The 19,983-nt window shown below is 43.7% G+C and overlaps 2 protein-coding genes across 2 annotated transcripts in view; one reads left to right on the top strand and one right to left on the bottom strand.

Annotated features, from left to right (window-relative positions):
- LOC311139364 (sperm acrosome membrane-associated protein 6-like) overlaps window positions 1–19,983 on the top strand; it is a gene marked incomplete at its 5' end in the record, with an annotated part of 1,014,348 nt that overhangs the window by 511,290 nt on the left and 483,075 nt on the right. The window lies entirely within an intron of this gene.
- LOC311140212 (transmembrane protein 145-like) overlaps window positions 1–19,983 on the bottom strand; it is a gene marked incomplete at both ends in the record, with an annotated part of 30,540 nt that overhangs the window by 4,992 nt on the left and 5,565 nt on the right. The window contains 9 exons of the mRNA XM_084175165.1: window positions 330–408; window positions 1,730–1,810; window positions 2,151–2,219; window positions 2,998–3,069; window positions 3,875–3,959; window positions 7,068–7,169; window positions 9,315–9,401; window positions 11,128–11,205; window positions 12,112–12,186. Coding sequence (XP_084031291.1) covers window positions 330–408; window positions 1,730–1,810; window positions 2,151–2,219; window positions 2,998–3,069; window positions 3,875–3,959; window positions 7,068–7,169; window positions 9,315–9,401; window positions 11,128–11,205; window positions 12,112–12,186 — 728 coding nt within the window. The remainder of the gene's footprint in view (window positions 1–329; window positions 409–1,729; window positions 1,811–2,150; window positions 2,220–2,997; window positions 3,070–3,874; window positions 3,960–7,067; window positions 7,170–9,314; window positions 9,402–11,127; window positions 11,206–12,111; window positions 12,187–19,983) is intronic.

Below are 19,983 nucleotides of genomic sequence, written 5' to 3'. Positions count from 1 at the left end.
AGAAGGAGTAAGACATAGACTGAGCTACTGGTACGAGTTAGAAGGAGTAAGACATAGATAGACTGAGCTACTGGTACGAGTTAGAAGGAGTAAGACATAGATAGACTGAGCTACTGGTACGAGTTAGGAGTAAGACAGAGAGAGTGGCTGGAGGATTTAATCCAGAGACACACTGTAATGAAGTAGTGAACCTGTCAGCCTGACAAGCAGTTAGACTGACATGTCCCCCAGGGGCTCTGACCCTGAGACCATAGGTGCGACTGCATGAGACCAGACAAAGTGTGAGACACACACCGCAAGACACACACACAAACACACACACTCCCTACCTGGTGACAGTGAAACCTTTCCCCAGCAGGATCAGCATCAGCAGGAACACCAGGAAACTGACAGAGAACAGTAATTTTCCTGAAGAGAGAGAGAGCGAGAGAGAGAGCGAGAGAGAGAGAGAGAGAGAGAAGAAAATGAGAACCCCATAGAGAGTGAAAGAGAGGTTACTGTAAGTAGGTTATAGTATCTGAATATGTAACATCATACCCGAACCTGAAATCAGGTCACTCATTAACTCCAGTACACGCTCACACACACTTGCTACATACCCAAATAAGGATACACTCATCCTCTCGTGTGCACTCTCTTGCACTGCATGGGTTGTGTGGGAAAGTTTCTGCATTACAGCCTTTCTCAGGGTGCTTTTGCGTTACATCCTTTATCAGGGTGTTTCTGCATTACAGCCTTTATCAGGGTGTTTCTGCATTCCATCCTTTATCAGGGTGTTTCTGCATTACAGCCTTTATCAGGGTGTTTCTGCATTACAGCCTTTATCAGGGTGTTTCTGCATTGGGCTCCCGAGTGGCACAGCGGTCTAAGGCACTGCATCTCAGTGCTTGAGGCATCACTAGACCCCCTGGTTGGATTCCAGGGTGTATCACAACCGGCCGTGCTTGGGAGTCCCATAGGGTGGCGCACAATTGGCCCAGCATCGTCCGGGTTTGGCCGGTGTAGGCCGTCATTGTAAATAAAAATGTGTTCTTAACTGACTTGCCTAGTTAAATAAAGGTTAAATAAATAAATTACATCCTTTATCAGGGTGTTTATGCATTACATCCTTTATCAGGGTGTTTCTGCATTACAGCCTTTATCAAGGTGTTTATGCATTACATTCTTTATCAGGGTGTTTCTGCATTACAGCCTTTATCAGGGTGTTTCTGCATTACATCCTTTATCAGGGTGTTTCTGCATTACAGCCTTTAACAGGGTGTTTCTGCATTACAGCCTTTATCAGGGTGTTTCTGCATTACAGCCTTTATCAGGGTGTTTCTGCATTACATCCTTTATCAGGGTGTTTCTGCATGTCAGCCTTTATCAGGGTGTTTCTGCATTACAGCCTTTATCAGGGTGTTTCTGCATTGCATCCTTTATCAGGGTGTTTCTGCATTACATCCTTTATCAGGGTGTTTCTGCATTACAGCCTTTATCAGGGTGTTTCTGCATTACAGCCTTTATCAGGGTGTTTCTGCATTACAGCCTTTATCAGGGTGTTTCTGCATTACAGCCTTTATCAGGGTGTTTCTGCATTACATCCTTTATCAGGGTGTTTCTGCATTACAGCCTTTATCAGGGTGTTTCTGCATTACATTCTTTATCAGGGTGTTTCTGCATTACAGCCTTTATCAGGGTGTTTCTGCATTACATCCTTTATCAAGGTGTTTGTGATGATCAGGCTCACCCATTATCTTGAGACTGCCGTTGCCCACTCCATCTCTGGCATACAGCCCCCAGTAGATACAGTGGAACAGAAGGCTGAGAACTGAGGGGAGGAAGAGGGGAGGAAGAGGGGAGGAGAGAGGGACAGAGAGAGGGAGGATATGGAGAGCAGGGAGGAGAGTGAGAGAAAGAGAGAGGGATATTTCACTGTTCTGCACTGCAGAGCTGTATATAGCAGCAGCAGTCCTACCCTACACAGAGACAGGGAGCTATCTGTATGGTGCTGAAGCAGTGGTTAATATCTATGATAATCAGAAGGAGTCATTACCATGTCTGAGATACCAACGACTGCAGTGTGTGAGTCAGATTGTGATGCTGCTGCAACCGGCAGCCTGTGGGTGTGTGTGTGAGTGTGTATGTGTGGAGTTAATGTCCACACTCACCCTCTACACCAGCCGCAGTCATAAACATCTTATATGTCGTATGGAGAAGCTGCCTTCCCTTCAGATTATCTAGGAGAGAGATAGAAAGATAGGGGGAGAGAGAGAGAGCGAGATAGAGAACGAGAGAGAGAGTGAGAGAGACAAATAAAGAGAGAGTGAAATGAAGAGGAGAGAGAGAGACAGATGAAGAGGAGAGAGAGAGACGGATGAAGAGGAGAGAGAGAGACGGATGAAGAGGAGAGAGATAGACGAGGAGGAGCGAGAAAGATAGATGAAGAGGAAAAGACAGAGTGATGGGTTAGAGGGGAAAGATGCAGTGACAGAGACACAGGATCAGAGATGGTAATGTATAGAGAAGGATAGAGAATGAGAGAGAGAGAGAGAGAGAGGGAGAGAGAGAGAGGAGAGTGGTGTATTGGGCATTAGTATGTGCAGCAGGAGTCTGTGTATTTGTAGACACATGGGCTGTATTATCTGACGAGATGCTCTCCCACTTTACCTAGGCTGGCTTCTACATGTTCAGCCCAAATGACAAGTTCCTCCACCAGAGAGGAGCCACTTGTTCCTCCCTTCCCTCATTCCCAGAAAGACGTCCCCATTCCTTGCCAGATTCCATAATGACAAGCTCTATTCCTCTAATCTTTGTCTTTATTCAGAAAGGCAGGCGCTTTTCACCCCTTCCCTCATCCCAGAAAAGACTAGCACTTAAGGCTAGTGTAATTCTGACGTTAGGTGCATTAATGCCAATGAGACATTTGTGTGAAGATGGGAGTTAAGAGCAGAGATCTCAGGTTAGGGTTGGCTGCTAAGTGCTTTTCTGGTGTGATTTTGTTCCTCAGGCACTTACAGGCAAAATAACAGGAGAGGATGAAGACCAGGGAGAAGATAACCAGAAACGTGATGTCAGTCTCCAGGATCCCTGAGAATAGAGGAATGGGGTTAGAGAGAGAGAGAGAGAGAGAGAGAGAGAGAGAGAGAGAGAGAGAGAGAGAGAGAGAGAGAGAGAGAGAGAGAGAGAGAGAGAGAGAGAGAGAGAGAGAGAGAGAGAGAGAGAGAGAGGAGAGAAGATGGTGACAAGAGAGAGAGGGAGGGGGGGAGAGAGAGAGGCAGATAGAGGGTGTGAGATAGTGACGGAGAGAGAGAGGCAGATAGAGGGTGTGAGATGGTGACAAGAGAGAGGGAGGGGGAGAGAGAGAGGCAGATAGAGGGTGTGAGAGGGTGACAGAGAGAGACGGAGAGAGAGAGAGAGAGTGAGATGGTGATAAGAGAGAGAGGGGGAGAGAGAGAGAGGCAGATAAAGGGTGTGAGATGGTGATGGAGAGAGAGAGGCAGATAGAGGGTGTGAGATGGTGATGAGAGAGGGAGGGGAGAGAGAGAGAGAGAGAGAGAGAGAGAGAGCGAGAGAGAGAGAGAGAGAGAGAGAGAGAGAGAGAGAGAGAGAGAGAGAGAGAGAGAGAGAGGGAGAGAGAGACAGACAGACAGGGAGAGACAGAGACAGGTCATTAGAACATCAGGATAAGGGAGTAGTTTAATATTGCCATTTTCTACACTGCGTCCCGTTTCCTTTTTATCCATTCCGCCCATGTTAATCCATCATCATTAATTCATCCATCCATCCATTCCTTCGTTATCATAATTTGTTCATTTTAATATGCTTTATTGGCCGTGTTAAATAGTGTTGGAAAAGCCATTAACGTTCATTCTGTAATCTGTGTCGTTCTCACCAAACTCGTCTGCAGAGAAATGCTGTGTCCAGAAAGACTGGCCATTGGTCAGCTTCATCTCGTACTCCAGCTGCAAACCTTCCCCCTGAGAGACAGAGACAGAGAGGGAGAGAGAGAGAAAGAACGAGACAGAGGAAGAGAGCGGGGAGTTAGATGGAGCGACAGTGAGCACACAAAGAGCTCATTTCACAGAGAGGAGTTCAAAGCCTCTGGAGTTTGTGTTGTTGTGCTGTGAGTGAGGGAAAAAACCTTTGATTTCATCTACCAGCCAAGACTCCATCTCAGTACCTCCATCAGAAGAGTGAAGAGCATGAAGCGTGCACTGTCACAAAATCAATACTAGCCAGGCAGGACTGGGAGAGAGGGAGAGAGACATTGAGAGACAGAGAGCAGTGAGAGGAGACAGGCAGGACTAGGAGAGAGGGAGAGAGACACAGAGACAAAGAGCAGTGAGAGGAGACAGGCAGGACTGGGAGAGAGGGAGAGAGACACAGAGACAGAGAGCAGTGAGAGGAGACAGGCAGGACTGGGAGAGAGGGAGAGAGACACAGAGACAGAGCAGTGAGAGGAGACAGGCAGGACTGGGAGAGAGGGAGAGAGACACAGAGACAGAGCAGTGAGAGGAGACAGGCAGGACTGGGAGAGAGACATAGAGACAGAGAGCAGTGAGAGGAGACAGGCAGGACTGGGAGAGAGGGAGAGAGACACAGAGACAGAGAGCAGTGAGAGGAGACAGGCAGGACTGGGAGAGAGGGAGAGAGACACAGAGACAGAGAGCAGTGAGAGGAGACAGGCAGGACTGGGAGAGAGGGAGAGAGACACAGCGACAGAGAGCAGTGAGAGGAGACAGGCAGGACTGGGAGAGAGGGAGAGAGGGAGAGAGACACAGAGACAGAGAGCAGTGAGAGGAGACAGGCAGGACTGGGAGAGAGGGAGAGAGACACAGAGACAGAGAGCAGTGAGAGGAGACAGGCAGGACTGAGAGAGAGGGAGAGAGACACAGCGACAGAGAGCAGTGAGAGGAGACAGGCAGGACTGGGAGAGAGGGAGAGAGACACAGCGACAGAGAGCAGTGAGAGGAGACAGGCAGGACTGAGAGAGAGGGAGAGAGACACCGCGACAGAGAGCAGTGAGAGGAGACAGGCAGGACTGGGAGAGAGACACAGAGACAGAGCAGTGAGAGGAGACAGGCAGGACTGGGAGAGAGACACAGAGACAGAGCAGTGAGAGGAGACAGGCAGGACTGGGAGAGAGGGAGAGAGACACAGAGACAGAGAGCAGTGAGAGGAGACAGGCAGGACTGGGAGAGAGGGAGAGAGACACAGAGACAGAGAGCAGTGAGAGGAGACAGGCAGGACTGGGAGAGAGGGAAAGACACAGAGACAGAGAGCAGTGAGAGGAGACAGGCAGGACTGGGAGAGAGGGAGAGAGACACAGAGACAGCAGTGAGAGAAGACAGGCAGGACTGGGAGAGAGACATAGAGACACAGAGACAGAGAGCAGTGAGAGAAGACAGGCAGGACTGGGAGAGAGGGAGAGAGACACAGAGACAGAGAGCAGTGAGAGGAGACAGGCAGGACTGGGAGAGAGGGAGAGAGGGAGAGAGACACAGAGACAGAGAGCAGTGAGAGGAGACAGGCAGGACTGGGAGAGAGGGAGAGAGACACAGAGACAGAGAGCAGTGAGAGGAGATGAAGTGATGCAGAGAAAGAAGGCCACAGTAAAGGAGAGATGCAAAGAGTAGGTGAACAAGAAAGAGTAAGAATGAGAGAAAGAGGTGAAGAGAAAGACAGAGAGAGAGTGACAGAAGCACCAGAGAGAGTAAGAACTGAGAGAGGGTGGAAGGCGTGTATTATATTGGCAGTGTGCAGGCGAGGTGAGGCGGGGCGAGGAGAGTCCCTAGGGCCATGTGGGCCGGAGACAGAGCTTTAACTTCAGTCCAACACCATTAGGCATCATGTCCGTCAACAGCCCTCCACTTGCTGCCGTGACAACACAACACACTCTCCAGGAAACATCCGCTTCAATCCTGTCTGTCCCTCTTCACAAACACTCACTCTCTACTAACACTCCAACACTGCCAGTCAGTGTGTGGATAAAATGGCCCTGCCACCACACACACACACACACAGATGCAGACACTTGCTCACACACACTTCTGCATGTATATGCACACACAAAAGCACTCAAGCACGCATACAGAGAAAATCTACACTGAGTATACCAACATTAGGAACACCTTCCTTTTGCCCTCAGAACAGCCTCAATTCGTCAGGGCATGGACTCTACAAGGTGTCGAAAGCTTTCCACAGGGATGCTGGCCCATGTTGACGCCAATGCTTCCCACAGTTGTGTCAAGTTGGTTGGATGTCCTTTGGGTGGTGGTCCATTCTTGATACACACGGGAAACTGTTGAGCGTGAAAAACCCACCAGCATTGCAGTTCTTGACACAAACCGGTGCGCCTGGCACCTACTACCTGTCACGCCCTGGCCGTGAGAGGCCTGTTGTCTTTAGTTGGTTTGGTCAGGGCGTGAGTTTCTATGTTATATATTCTATGTTTATGATCTAGTTAGTCTATTTCTATGTTGCAGTGCTAGGTTTGGCCGGGTGTGATTCCCAATCAGAGACAGCTGTCGCTCGTTCTCTCTGATTGGGGATCATACTTAAGTAGCCCATTGCCTACTGTGTATTGTGGGATCTTGTTCCTGTATAGGCTTGTATGTGTATAGCCGAAGGACTTCACGTTACGTTGTTTCTTGTTTTGTTTGTTTATTTGGGTGAATAAACATGTACGCATACCACGCTGCACCTTGGTCTGACCCGTCTCTCAACGATCGTGACACTACCATACCCCGTTCAAAGGCACTAGAATTTCTTGTCTTGCACACATACACAATCCATGTCTCAATTGTCTCAAGGCTTAGAAATTATTATTTAACCTGTCTCCTCCCCTTCATCTACACTGATTGAAGTGGATTTAACAAGTGACATCAATAAGGGATCATAACTTTCACCTGGACTCACCTGGTCAGTCTGTCATGGAAAGAGCAGGTGTTCTTATTGTTTTGTATACTCAGTGTATGTCAATCTGAGTGTGTTTATTATGTGTGTGTGTGTGTGTGTGGGGGGGGGGGGGGTAACAGGGTCTGTGTGTGTGTGTTCTCAGTGAGAAGTGAAAGGTCGGTGCTCACCCCACACTTGCTGAGAGCGATGTACCACCATCTCTCCCTCACCGAGCGGAAACTACGACCTCCCACACAACTCAGCACCTCCTCATCCCCCTCTCCTTCCACCTTAGAGACAGACAGCAGACAGAGAGAGTTAATATATTAATAGAGAAGACGCTCACACACTCAAAAACACATTGAATCAACACATCCTAACACATTTCTAAAGAGGAAGTTACACACACACACCTCTATCTCACATACACACACTCCTCACACCTCACAATAGCTAGCTCTTTTAGTTATAACTGAATAACTAAAAACAACCACAGTCCCATAGGCAAACATACAAGACAAGCCCACATATACAGTGCCTTCAGAAAGTGTTAATACCACTTCACTTATTCAACATCTTGTTGTGTTACAGCCTGAATTCAAAATGGTTTAAATATTAATTGTTTTACCCACCTACACACAATACCCCATAATGACAAAATGAAAACATGTTTTTAGACATTTTTGCAAATTTATTGAAAATGAAATACAGAAATATCTCATTTACATAAGTATTCACACTCCTGAGTCAATACTTTGTAGAAGCACCTTTCACGGCGATTACCACTTTGAGTCATCTTGGGTATGTCTGTATCTGCTTTGCACATATGGATTTTTTTTTTTCTTCACATTCTTCCTTACAGGTTTTCTAAACCGCTGTTAAGTTAGATGGGGAGCGGCGGTGAACAGCAATCTTCAAGTCTTTCCACAGATTTTCAATGGGATTCAAGTCTGGGCTTTGCCTGGGCCACTCAAGGACTTTCACATTATTGTTCTGAAGCAATTCCAGAGTTACTTTGGCTGTACAGTATGCTTGGGGTCATTGTCCTGTTGGAACGTAAATCTTCGCCCCAGTTGAAGGTCATTTGCACTCTGAAGCAGGTTCTCATCAAGGATTTGCCTTTATTTGGCTCCATTCATTGTTCCCTCTATCCTTACCAGGCTCCCAGTCCCTGACACTGAAAAGCATCCCCATAGCATGATTCTGACACCACCATGCTTCACTGAAGGGATGGTGTTAGATGGGTGATGAGCTGTGCCTGGTTTTCTCCAGACATAGCACTTTGCATTCAGGCAATTTTTGTCTCAGACTTTTTGTCTCATAGAATCTTTTGCCTTATGATCTCAGTCTTTCACGTGCCTTTTTGTAAACTAAAGGCATGCTGTCATGTGCCTTTTTCTCAGGAGTGGCTTCCGTCTGGCCACTCTCCCATAAACCCAGATTGGTGAAGTGCTGTAGAGCCTTCAAAGTAAACTCTGGACCTCAAAGCCAGTTCCACTGCGTTTTTTCCTTGTTGCCCTTTAATCAGAGACTGATTTAGACCTAGGACACCAGGTGGGTGAAATTAATTATCAGGTAGAACTGAAAACCAGCAGGCTCCAGACCTCGTAGGGAAAGAGTTGAATACCCCTGCTGTAGAGACTGTTGTCTTTCTGGCAGGGTTCTCCCATCTCAGCCAAGGAACTCTGTAGTTCTGTCAGAGTGGTCAGTGGGTTCTTGATCACCTCCCTGACCAAGGTCCTTCTTGCCCAGTTGCTCAGTTTGGTCGGACGGCCAGCTCTAGGCAGAGTCTGGGTAGTTCCATATTTTTCCCATTTCCCAATGATGGAGAACACTGTGCTATTGGAATCTTTCAACACTCTAGACATTGCTGTATACCCTTCCCCAGATATATGCCTCATCACAATTCTATCTCGGCGCTCCACGGACAGTTCCTTGGACTTCATGGTATAGTTTCTGCTCTGACATGCACAATCGACTGTGGCGTGTTTCTTTCTAAATCATGTCCAAAAATGTAATTGGCCAGAGGTGAATTCCAATCAAGTTGTAGTGACATCTCAAGGATGATCAAAGGAAATTGAATGCACCTGAGCTCAAATTGGAGTATCATAGCAAAGGGGTGTGATATTTCTGTGTTAAGTTTTTAATAAATGTGCAAAAATGTCTAAAAACATGTTTTCACTTTGTGATTATGGGGTATTGTGTGTAAGTATGAAAATGTATGCACTCACTAACTGTAAGTCGCTCTGGATAAGAGCGTCTGCTAAATGACTAAAATGTAAAATGTAAATGGGTGAGATTTTTATTTATTTAATCAATTTAATTTTGAATTCAGGCTGTAACAACAAAATGTGGAATAAGTCAAGGGGTATGAAAACTTTCTGAAGGCATTCTATAAGACAGAGAGCTGTAGAGGAGATTGTCCATGTTCTTACCACACAGCCAGACCAGGTGTAGCGCGTGGTCAGGTTGATGACCTGGTTATTCTCTGGCCTCAAGACCTCCTCCTTCTGGTAGCAGTCCTGTGGTCATGAAATACGGTCAAGAATAAGAAAGAAACAGTGTCATACACACATCACATTATGCACAGGTACTGGACAAACTAACCATAGAAACAGAATGAATAGAAAGGGCATCTTTATTCAAGTCAATGATGGCATAATCAGTGTACTGGCAGCCATTTTGAGTGCACCCATAGTCCCAATCAGTATTAGATTGCAGTAGAGATTTACACGGGAACAGGACTCCTGTGGGTCTTGTGGGTCCCGCGGGATTCCGACAGAATCGAAGTGATGTTCTAGAGTGAAGTTCGGGACAGGACGCGACAGGAGTGACAGTCCACAGGAACGGGCAGTACAAGAATAGTAATAAACATTACAAAAAATATATGTAATGTGTGGAGCAAACTATGTGTAGGCCTAATATAGTTTACTTAATAAAAAAATCATACAAAATAATGCCTTCATTGCCAAAATCTCATAATGTGATTGTTATCTTGTGTGTGCACTGCAGACAACTGTCATGAGTTCTGAGCAGCAGCCAAATGGAGCAGTTGCTATGGCTACTCACACACAGAGCGTGGGACAGACAGACGAGCAGCTAACGGAGGAAGTTACTTCCGATTTCTGCATATCATTTTTTTTTGCATGGAACGGGACGGGAGTGATTTTTATCGAGACCGGACAGGAATATTCCGGGGGTTATAGAACTGTTGCAGGATCAGGACTAGGGCCGGGACGATACCAGTATCACAATATTTTTTCCATGGCAAAAATGAAAACCTGCTGTATATAAAATATTGTGTGCTATAGCTTGGAAAATAAATAAATGTAACTCTGGATGACAACATAATTATGTTTGTTTCCAACATTAGGGCTGTTTTCCTAAAGAAGTTAAATGTTTCCTTGCCACGATCCTAACAAAATACTGGTATTGTCCCGGACGTAATCAGGACAGTACGGGAAAACATTTTACAGGACAAGACAGGAGAGTAATGAATTTTCACTCCTGTGTCGCGGCCCTGCCCGCCTGTGGGGAAAACAACCTGTGATTACCTAGGTTGCCCCATTGGCTAACAGCAAAAACTTCACCTTTTTCAAACACAATTTTCTTGTTGTCTGCTTGTTTATGTCAATTACTAAACGACACAAAGCCTGAAGCCACAGGGCTCTTCTCAAAGGCTCTATTTCTCTACATGGGAGCATTGCGAAACTTAGGTTGGGATTTATGACCTGGTTGCATGTACATTGAACAACACAGCAGCTTTTCGGAATGTTTTGTTATTTGTTCGACCACGAAGTTGGCTCTTTTACAATGGGGGTCAATGGGAAAGAATGTTTGTTTCCCCCAATTTGTGGCCATGGTCGAGGGGAATTCCTTCATATGACGTGAATATCTGAATATCGACTCGGAGTATGCCAGGAAGTAAAAGCAATAAGTGTACCCTTCAATCTGTGCTGTGATTTGTTGAGTCAACTCAACTGACATTACAAAAAAGACATTCCATTGCATGAGCCACATCAGTTAGCATCATTTGAATAAACATTCTACATTATGATGGCAATCCAGCATAGATGAGGTAAAGGAGTCAATGGAGCGCTGACGTTCCATTGACCAGATTGGCGCACATTCAACAAATCTGATCTAACAAAGTGGATATTCATCAAATCCTGATTTATGCATTGTAACAGGCCCACATATACACACACACACACACACCAAGCGTGACACAGAGTAGTGGTTTCTCACCTTGTCCGGCTTCTTGTACACAGCTGGCCACTGAGAGCTGTCATCAAAGTAGAGCAATATATTCTGACAGCATCGCGACTAGAGAGGAGAGAGAGAATGAGAGAATGGAGGAGGGAAGGAAGGGGAAAAGAGGAGGGAGGAAAGGGGAGAGGGAAAGGGGGCCTAAGATTAATACCAGACTGCCTCAAAGTCTGCAGGCCACTAACAGCAACCAGAGGAACACAGAAAGGATGACCGAAATGAAAAAGAGAAGAGAAGAGAAGAGAAGAGAAGAGAAGAGAAGAGAAGAGAAGAGAAGAGAAGAGAAGAGAAGAGAAGAGAAGAGAAGAGAAGAGAAGAGAAGAGAAGAGAAGAGAAGAGAAGAGAAGAGAAGAGAAGAGAAGAGAAGAGAAGAGAAGAGAAGAGAAGAGGAGAGGAGAGGAGAGGAGAGGAGAGGATAGGAGAGGATAGGAGAGGATAAATGTATGGAGAATATAACAGGAATAGACAGAGGTAGACTACCAAAGACAGAAAGAGTGATGAAGTCAATTTAGAGGAGAGAGAGAAAACGAATCAGTGGGGAGAGAGACAAGAGAGACATGGACATACAGGAAAGATGATGAAGGATGACTTGTAAAACATAAAGTTTGTCAGACAGAAAATAAGAAAATAATAGGGTACATGGGGACAATATATGAGAGAGAGAGAAGAGAGAGAGGAGAGAGAGAGAAGAGAGGAGAGAGGAGGAGAGAGGATAGAGAGAGAAGAGAGGAGAGAGAGGAGAGAGGAGAGAGAGGAGAGAGAGAGAGAGAGAGAGAGAGAGAGAGAGAGAGAGAGAGAGAGAGAGAGAGAGAGAGAGAGAGAGAGAGAGAGAGAAGAGAGGAGAGAGGATAGAGAGAAAAAAACAGGAGAGCAACTCACTAAGAGGGAGAGAGACAACAATACTGATGGAAAAAAAGAAGAAAAGAGAAGGATGGCTAGAGGTCAGTTGTACTATAACCTGACCTTTTGGTAGCGGAACCGGAAGTCCAGACGTCCAAAATCAGTGAGAAAACAGAAGCGAGTGAGGAACAACCAGTCCTGTTTAGAGTGGGGAACAGGAGAGAGGGGGAGGAGGAGGGAGAGAGGGGCATGGGGTAGAGGATGGGGAGAGGAGAGGGGGAGATGAAGGTGAGATGGGGAAGAGAGCAGGAAAACCTGGCTTTAATATTCAACCAGCATCATGCCAAGATATAGTGCTGATGGTATACAGTGCTTCACTGTCCTTCCATAAGGCACTGCAGCAGGGTATCAGTCAATGGGCTGTGCTGCAGATGTAGGCTGACAGACACATACACATGCTGTATAGAACTGATCCTGGTCCTCTGGTCCTCTGTAGCTCAGCTGGTAGAGCACGGCGCTTGTAACGCCAAGGTAGTGGGTTTGATCCCCGGGACCACCCATACACAAAAATTTATGCACGCATGACTGTAAGTCGCTTTGGATAAAAGCGTCTGCTAAATGGCATATTATTATTATTATTATTATTATATATCATTAAACAACACAGAAAAGTTTGAACTTACAGCTGCACTATATCTCACAGATAGCGAGCAAATCCGCAGCAATATGTCAGAGAGCAAGCCATCTGTAGTTAACAGTTAACACACTCAGCCATATATCAAGAGGCCTAACTTCCAGACCTGCTGAAGCATACAGTACTACATACTGCACTGTATTGTCCTAGATTGTATTGGCCTGGGCTAAAGGTGTATCCATGACTATGGAGCAGTCACAGAGGAGGAGAGGTGGTGGGGCTGGGGGCTGGGCCTGGGGTATATCATATGACTGCCCAAGGACTGTGAAAGACCCCCTTGTTAGGCTCAGACACACACACACACACCAGACCTCCATTCCCCCATTATTGTCATAGCAACCGCCACATGCTGCCTGAGTTTGCAGCTGCCATAGAAACCATGAAAGTCACTGCACTCACTCAGAAATACACACACTCCTTTCTACTTCGTTCTCTCTTTTGCACGCACACACACACACACAACCCCTTAAATTAATCTGTGTTTCTGTGTTGCACAGACAAATTAATCTAATTTTAGACCCTCCCTTAACGTCTTTCCATTTGTACTGACCATCTCTCTCTTTCCCCCTCCCTAGCTGTCTTTCTGTCCCCCTCCCTAACTCTCCTTCTGTATCTACCACCTCTTCCTCTATCTGGTTGGGCTGAGTTGGAGTTTGGGGCCTGATGCTCGCAGTTGCTGAGCACTTCCGGCCATGCAGTCCTGTCTGACCCTGGTCTTACCCAGTACAGAAATAGAGCCTAGTCTAACAACAGTGTATCTGAGTCCTGTCTTACCCAATAAGGTAGAAATGGTCATCAAAATGGTTAAAATTATAACACATAATGAATTGAGTTCCGGGATGTGGGAATTCAGCTATTCAATTTATTGTACAATTTCTTTTAGAAGAATGTACTCATATATATATTGTCATGACTCTCCCTGTGTGAGGATCAAAGGCCTCACATCAGCTTGGCAAATGGCCGATAACAACCCCTTTTACCCACAGGGGGGCTGTGCAGGTCTTGACACCATAAATTAGAGAGGAGGAGAATCTCTCTCTGGCATTCTAGTATGGTGAAAGGATTGCCTTTGTTTCAGAGACTTTTTGCCGCCCAAATACTTCAACATCCAACAATGAACATTGGCACAATATATTTCAACATCCAAATGTTGGGAATGATGAGAAATGGAATATGGAAAATTAATGTATTTTTTGTGATGTCATTACAAATGGTATAAAGGCATTATAACGAAAACATTGTGACTTGAAGAGCTTTTAAACTGTGTATATCAGGTTTACATACTTTACGTTGTGTAGAAAATATCAAGGAGGAAGACAATGTTTTCGTGAAGATAGGAATGTGATTTTAGCTTTCTAACAAAATCATAGTGATGATAATACTTTTGCCTCGTAACTAGCCATGCCCGAGGGAGCTCAGAGAGCGTGTCAGTATGACGGAAACGCCCCTCTTTACCAGAGTGCATAAAAGATTGAGATAAGAATTATCAGATCAGCCTAGACGGACCTCAAGCTGCAGCTTTTGTCCATATTGGTCCCGACCCTGAAAATCAACACGAAGTGAAGACGACAAAGTTGCCTCCACTAACATTCAATGTTACGGCTGAGTAGCTGTTCTAAGTACTGTATCTAAGAAGGTACATTTAAGTGGGACCATCCTGTTACCTTCTTCAAGCCATCGTCTACTACACTGTTCTCATCACCCCACAGGGGATCATCAACACGGCTGATTAGCCGTCCTCAGAAGACCACTTCCAGAACGAGTGAAAGTAAACAGACAACTAAGAAGAAGGACATTGTGACCTCTTGTGGACAATCTGAGCCTTACATCTAAAATGCCATCCGAAAGAGAAGGCACAATCGACCCCTTCCCACGAAGGCCTGGGTCCAACAGAGATACACGACGAAGACCTCCAACACGTAAATACATGTATTACTTTTCTTCCCAAACGGGCGGCAGTTCAGGGCAAAGTATTAGGATTACTGTGAGCGTAGGTCCATGTGTATCCAAGTGTTTTCTCTCTCTCTCTCTTTAACTCGCCATCTTTTGTAACAAGTGTCATATTGTGTTAGTCCGCTAGGGACCTGTTTTCATTGTATTACGTTTCTAATCCCTATCTATACCGTGTACGTGTTTGTATCTTGTGTTACCATTTTTAATTAGTTAGTAAATAAATAATTAAATAAATGTGTGTGGTACGTAATGATCAGTAAGACCCGGCTTCGTGCAGACTTAAAGAGTCTACAACTTTCAGAATGAGACTGATATGAGGTAAATGATTAATAAATGACTGTTAAACGATAAGAGATATCTAAATATCTTTAGAGTTAATTCGGGAAACGGTAACTCGTTAAACAACTTTTCCCACGGTGCCCCAAATTCCTATTGAGTTAATTGTAAAATGATTAATTTAATAAATAATAGTCATCACAATAATGAGAGTCACGTCATGACAACATGTTCTTATTGTATCAGGTATTTTTTTATATATATTTTGTGTTCAAATGAAGACAATTATATGTGCCTCATTTGCATAAATACACCATGTATATTTGCATATATGATTAAATTAACATAAAGGGGCAGGGCTGCAACAACCAAACACTTGCTCTGTCTACCCTACCTGCACTCACCTGCGCTCTCTAGACAGACTCATGAATTACTGTTGTTGTCACGTTGCTTAATTTAAAAACAATGCTAATAGCAGGATACCCTCGGATTCAAAAGTCCAACACAAGGTGTAAAACAAAATGCGCCCCCCTCCCCAACGTTACAAATATTTTCACGACCCTTCCCTTGTTAAATAAATTGCACACCCTCCCCCCTCATAGAATTAACTACAAATAATGTTTACCACCACAAATAACAATAACTGTAGCGACCCTGTGTTTATAAACGTGGATAACGACCTTGCCACCTCAGCATTCTTTTGTGGCAGAGTCGATGCCAGGCAGGGCTACGGGCCAGAAGGTTGAGGGTTCGCTGACGACCACAGACGAGCTCACTCTCCCTGCCTGTTTCATTACACTACGATCAGAGTTGGCTGCAGACAATGATCAGCTAGGGGGGAATCAGATTTTCAACATTTTAATGCCATACTTATAATAATTTAAAATATATGCAATTCATTTTCCACCAACAGGTTTCTGTGCCAATGCACCACAAAACCAATAAACAAAGCATACCGACTTCGGACACTTCAATATCATGGTTTGCGTTTTCAACACCACAATAAATTGATTATGTCAACAAACAGAAAATACATCCCACCTTACCTTGTAGGCTTACCAAGTATCGAAGGCTTGGCTTGACAATCTCCGAATGTCATAAAAACGTTTTGGTGTTTTGTAACAGATGTCTCTTGATTGGATTGATTGATTTCATTTGTCAGTAAAAATATATATATATACAGTGGGGAGAACAAGTATTTGATACACTGCCGATTTTGCAGGTTTTCCTACTTACAAAGCATGTAGAGGTCTGTATTATATGATTTTTAAGTAATTAATTTGCATTTTATTTTGCAATAAGCTGCTTGCCTATTGTCCTGTAGCCCATCCCAGCCTTGTGCAGGTCTACAATTGTATCCCTGATGTCCTTACACAGCTCTCTGGTCTTGGCCATTGTGGAGAGGTTGGAGTCTGTTTGATTGAGTGTGTGGACAGGTGTCTTTTATACAGGTAACGAGTTCAAACAGGTGCAGTTAATACAGGTAATGAGTGGAGAACAGGAGGGCTTCTTAAAGAAAAACTAACAGGTCTGTGAGAGCCGGAATTCTTACTGGTTGGTAGGTGATCAAATACTTATGTCATGCAATAAAATGCAAATTAATTACTTAAAAATCATATAATGTGATTTTCTGGATTTTTGTTTTAGATTCTGTCTCTCACAGTTGAAGTGTACCTATGATAAAAATTACAGACCTCTACATGCTTTGTAAGTAGGAAAACCTGCAAAATCGGCAGTGTATCAAATACTTGTTCTCCCCACTGTATATATATATATATATATATATATATATATATATATATATATATATATATACATATATATATACACAGTACCCACGTCAATTCAACGTCTATACCATGTTGGTTCAACGTCATAAAAGTGACCGGGATTGCACGATAAAGTCGGGGACTTACTTCCATTGTGGTCCCTATTTTTTTACATAAATACATACACAATTACATAGACACATTACAGAGATACATACACAAAAATGCTTGACCTCCATATGAGTATGAGGGGGAGTTTAAGTACAATTCTTACATGCTTGTTTTGGCTGGTCTGTATTATATTTTTTACATTCTTGTGGCTGCTGGTGAACCATGCCTTTCCCATGATGTCATGACATTTTTTATCTGTGTCACGTTCGTTCAATGACGGGTCAGACCAAGGCGCAGCGTGATATGCGTACATGTTTATTAACTTATAAACACAATGACAAAACAACAACCGAAATGTGACGTCCAAGGTAGAACACACAACATACCTTACACGGAACAAGATCCCACAACTCAACAGTGCCAATGGGCTGCCTAAGTATGATCCCCAATCAGAGACAACGAGCGACAGCTGCCTCTGATTGGGAACCACACCGGCCAACATAGATCTACACATACTAGCATGCCAACATAGAAAATACTACATAACAAAGAATATACACACCCTGACTCAACATATATGAGTCCCCTGAGTCAGGGCGTGACAATCTGACACGCATAAAAAAAGTTGGATGGAAACCTGATTAATGTCAAGCCATTTTGAGGATGCTGGAATTATATTTTAGATGAATGTGCACATGCCTACAGGAGACTTCTGAAGTAGCCTAATCAGATTAAACATTGTGACTGGTTGTGTTTATGCCACATATAAAAAGGTAACACCTTATAAAGTTAAATTACAAATATTTAGGTTGTATTGAAGTGTTAGGTTCTAGGTGAGCGAGGCATAGCCGCCCAGATTGGAGAGGAGGCAGAGCACGCGTTAAGCTTTCCTGAATAACTGGGCCTGCCTAAAGCATATGTTTCGGTTAGCTGGTAATTGCTGGCTTTTGGCCCAAAACATTTATTAAAAGCCGATAAATACAATTGTAGCCGGCCAAATTATCTGGGGCTGCATATCGTACATCCTAATTTCAGCTTCAGCACCATTCTCTAACTCCTTGCCCGCTGCCTTACGTGCATGCTGCTGAAGAGAGAGAGAGAGGAGCCTTGGGCTACTGACTTTTGATTGCGAAGATGGAGTCCCTTTTCATTGAAGTAAAACGAAAGATAGAGAGTATGCCTATAGCGAAAAGCCTACAAGGAGTGGACAAAGATGGGAAGAGCGTTGGCACGGCCAAATGCAGGCTACTGTGCAACTCCCTATTCAGGTAGGATGCCATTTTGGAACTTTGTTTATTTATTTTTTCGTATTTATAATCATTTGTTTTATCATTATTATTTCTGTATACCATTACTATTGTAGGCATATTTATTAACCTAAACCAGTTCTTTAAATAGGCAAGAAGTGTTTTGTTTCATTCTGTTGAGACATTGTCGTTGGCTAAATTAAGTTTGATCTGTCTTTAAATGTGTGCTCCTTTATTAGTTTAAGATAGGTTATAAGTAGGCCTGTTGTAAAATAAATATCATAAGCCTATTGCTGTCATTTGTTGGGGACGGTAGGCACTAGCCTTTCTTGGTAATTGCTGCAAAGCAGCCTGTTAACATTTGTGAAGGTTTAAACCATTTCGTAAGTGTTTTGTTTCATTCTGAGCCCTTTTCTTTGTTTGCCACAATATAATATCCTGCTCGTATTTTCCCTATAAAAATTGGCTTGACTTATTTTCGATATTACCCTAATAAAGTTTAGAAACTTGTGTGAAGGTTTGGTGTGGCTATTAGCCTATTATACTGCAGGCCTATGATATTAAGGGATTGCGCACCGGCACTCCAACTGACTCCGACAGTTGAACTTGAGGTGAGGAAGAATGTTTTAGGCATACCAGAGTTACTCCTATAATCGTACAATATAATGATTATCTTTATTATTTAAAAAATATTTGGATAGAAAATTAACGAAGTAGCCTCCTTCTGTACGCCTATATCTCTATAGCAGATGCAGTAGGCTAGCCCATCTGACAAGGATAATGAAATGCATTCTGGTGTCATAGCATGCCACTGGCATATCGCTATCTCTCTCTCTCTCTCTCTCTCTCTCTCTCTCTCTCTGGGGCTAGGCCTAAGCTTCTCTTCCTTTATATATATATTTTTATATTAATATCATACATTGGATGCCTAAGCAGTGATGCCAACTTAGCAATTTTGTTGCTAGATTTAGCAACTTTTCAGACTACACTGGCAACTTTTTTTTCAAACAGCACCTAGCAACAGATTTAGCTACTTTAAAATGTTTATTTGGAACTTTTAGCAACTTTTGAAAAGTGACTCAAACACTAAAATGCACGCATTTTCCCTCTAAATGACACAAAAACTAATTTCTCTGTCACACACTCAGTCACAACACACGTGCCTGGCTGCAAAAGGGCATTGTGAGTGACGTCAGCAGCAGGCGCTCAGCTCGTGCACAGGCAGCAGCAGGCCAGCCAAGCAGCACAACAACCTGGAGAGAGCTGGACAGAGATGCTTAGCGCACACATCATTATTTGAGTTAAGTTGCTTGTTCAATAAGATAGCATATATACCTTGTTATTAGCTTGTACCTATAATTGTTGATCAGTTAGGTAGCATGTTAACTAACTACCAATACACTGCTTAAAACTATAATTGTTCAGAATGTGTAGGTTTACTAGTTAATAAGAAAATAAATAAAATGTAATTGTTCAATAATGTATAATGTGTAATTGTTCAATAATTCAATGTGTTGTGTTTAAAAATAAAAATATCTGATCATATAAAATGTGTTGTGTTTATATTACTTTTACAAATAAAAATCTGATAATAAACAAACTAATCTAAACTAACAAATGTCAAATCATATTTGTCGCGGAGATGGCCAGTCAATTTGAGTAACGTTATTGTGTATTCTACGTCGTTATTACGTAATGACGTCATCACGCAATGACATCACAACGTCATTTAGCACCTTTTAGCAACAAATCGACCTGCCTCTAGCAACTTCACCTGAAAATTAGTTGGCAACACTGCGCCTAAGCCTGTAGGCCTATGCATGCAATGCCCTGATGCATTTAGTGCTCAAATCTCCGACAGCTGAACCGTGAGGTTTTAGGAAAGTAAAAACCAATAAAACAATAGGCTATAAAGCTTTGTAATGCTACACATCTAAACACAATG

This window comes from Coregonus lavaretus (assembly GCF_964263955.1).
Source record: "Coregonus lavaretus genome assembly, chromosome: 13".
Taxonomy (NCBI): Eukaryota; Metazoa; Chordata; class Actinopteri; order Salmoniformes; family Salmonidae; genus Coregonus; species Coregonus lavaretus.
Note: the sequence above shows the minus strand (reverse complement) of the source record. Positions and strands in the feature narration are given on the sequence as shown.